General features: G+C 40.9%; 1 protein-coding gene across 1 annotated transcript; it reads right to left on the bottom strand.

The window, feature by feature from the left end:
- Positions 1 to 639: 639 nt before the first annotated feature.
- LOC104947801 (protein CASC5) lies at positions 640 to 1,841 on the bottom strand (the record flags this gene model as incomplete). The annotated part of the gene is made up of 4 exons (XM_010773897.1): positions 640 to 982; positions 1,165 to 1,290; positions 1,454 to 1,575; positions 1,732 to 1,841. Coding segments are annotated over 4 exons (455 nt in total), but the record flags the coding sequence as incomplete, so codon positions are not given.
- Between the last annotated feature and the right edge of the window lie 598 nt (positions 1,842 to 2,439).

Raw genomic sequence — 2,439 nt, 5'->3', positions numbered from 1 at the left:
GTCTTTGAAGCTCCCCCAAATTCTGGAAGCGACTCTTCTTCACAATGCTGTTAAGGCTGCGGTCATCTCTCTTGGTTGTGCAGCGTTTCCTGCCACATTTCCCCCTTCCAACAGACTTTTTGTGGATGTGCTTTGAAACTGCACTCTGTGAACAGCTTGCTCTTTGAGAAATTTCTTTTTGTGTCTTACCCTCCTGATGGAGGATGTCAATGACGGTCCTCTGGACAGCAGTCAGATCAGCAGTCTTCCCCATACTTGTGATTTAGTTTACTGAACCAAGCTGAGTATTTTTCAAGGCTCAGGAAACCCTTGCAGGTGTTTCGAGTTAATTAGACGATTCAAGTGATTCGTTGAACACCCTACTAGTATACTTTTTCATGATATTCTAATATTTAGAGATAGGATATTTGAGTTTTCTTAAGCTGTATGCCATAATCAGCAATATTAAAATAATAAAAGGCTTGCAATATTTCAGTTGATTTGTAATGAATCCAGAATGTATGACATTTTTGTTTTTTTAATTGCATTACAGAAAATAAAGAACTTTATCACAATATTCTAATTTTCTGAGACAGTCCTGTAGATAAATGGCCTTCGAGCATGACTTGAGTAACCTACATTTAGCAAGGCAGTGTTTTAAAGAAACCAAATCAGAATCAGAATACCTTTATTATTATTAAAACAATGTATTCTAACAAATTGAACGTGTACGTTGGCACACCATGACATGTATGTCACCAAGTATTTAATTGGGACATAAAATACAGTAAAAAATATTTCAGAATAAAAAGAAAATGAATGTACATTATTTACATTTTTTCCTATAGTTTGTCAACATCTATGCCATACAAAGGAGTTTAACGAATGGAATCAAACTTCCTGGTTTCAACAGAGCAGAGTTTCATGAATCTTCTTGACAATCTTTGTCAGGACGTTCTTGGCCGGACTGAAAGACGCCACAATCACCTCGATCTGTTCGATCCTGCAAAAACATGAAAACATAAAATAGTATCGTTTGTGAGGAAGTGGTTAGATGTTCTAGCTAACATATCGTTGTGCTACCTCAGACACATTTTTTTACAGAGCTGCATTTCCTTCCACCCAAAAAGTCATAAACACAACCTCACTTCATTTTGACTAAATGTGTATTTGAGTCAAACTTACGTTGTGTTTCCGATCATGTTCTTGAAGCTCTGCACTTTAAGGACACAGTGGCGGGCGATCAAACTGACCGAGAAGATCACCTCGAACTTGGAAAATGACTTGAGACAGCTGAAGACAATGTCCACTCTAGAGAAAGGGAAATAAGAAAATTAATTATATAAAGATAGCTTAGCTTGTTTGTAGCTTTGAGTATATACAATGGTAAATTAGCTGACCCATTAATGACAGATTTGTTATATTATACATTTTCCTTCCAATACGGCAAGGACTGGTTATTAAGAGTTCTTACTGAGTGTCCACACAGCTGATGCTGAGAATATCGAGCTTCAGACTCCCCCACATGTTCAGCAGACGCAGCTCCTCCCCCAGCAGCCGACAGCGACTCACCACCAGGCTAACATCGTGCAGCAGCTTCACAAAACAGGAGACAATACCTCAGGGTAAGGTTTCAGAGTAACCGTGTAAAATTGTATTTTCACCAAAGCAAACGGAGACAACTTTGACACAGAATTCTACAAGTGTACCACAAACAAGATAAATACAAAACCCCTTCGCACACACACATACCGTTGGAACATGTCTGCTTGTTGGATACTTCTCCACCCAGTCAGTGTTTCCCTCTACGTACTGAGAGAGCAGTTTGTGAACGAGGCGGGCGTGGTCCTGCGACTTCTCATCTGGTAAAAAAAACAAAAGAGCAGTTGATGTTAACACAAATGGCCAGTCTCAAAAACATCCCCCATGCTCAAAATGTACGTTATATAATTACCGTAATTTTCGGACTATAAGCCGCGCCTTTTTTCAAATTTTTCGACCCTGCGGCTTATATAACGGTGCGGCTAATCTATGGATTTTTATAGCTAACGGCCACTAGGGGACCTCCTAAATCTATGGATTTTACAGGTTACAGTCCACCACCTTTAACTCTATGGGCTCTATGGCCGCTCCGCGCCCCCCACCTTTAAGCGGCGGGCTCCAGCAGGAAAAGCTGGAGGCCGGAAAAGAGTGAGACAGGTAGCGCGCAAAAGTAAAAGTGGAACCGAGAGTGGTACGAGAGACAGAACGAGAGCAAGACAGACAGACATTACGAGAGCGAGACAGTTTGTCCCCGTACCACTGGTTGAAAACCACTGCTGTAGATCACTGCCGGTACGTGCGCTGGGAGCGCACCGTTTAAGTTTGAAAGTTGAAAAGTTTGTGTGTCTGAAACGCTATGTGATACAGTACAGTTTACACAGCACAGTACATGTTCTGTAGCTACTATTGCACTAAATG

Source organism: Notothenia coriiceps, unplaced genomic scaffold (assembly GCF_000735185.1).
Source record: "Notothenia coriiceps isolate Sejong01 unplaced genomic scaffold, NC01 NC01_scaffold00013153, whole genome shotgun sequence".
NCBI classification, from domain to species: Eukaryota; Metazoa; Chordata; class Actinopteri; order Perciformes; family Nototheniidae; genus Notothenia; species Notothenia coriiceps.
Note: the sequence above shows the minus strand (reverse complement) of the source record. Positions and strands in the feature narration are given on the sequence as shown.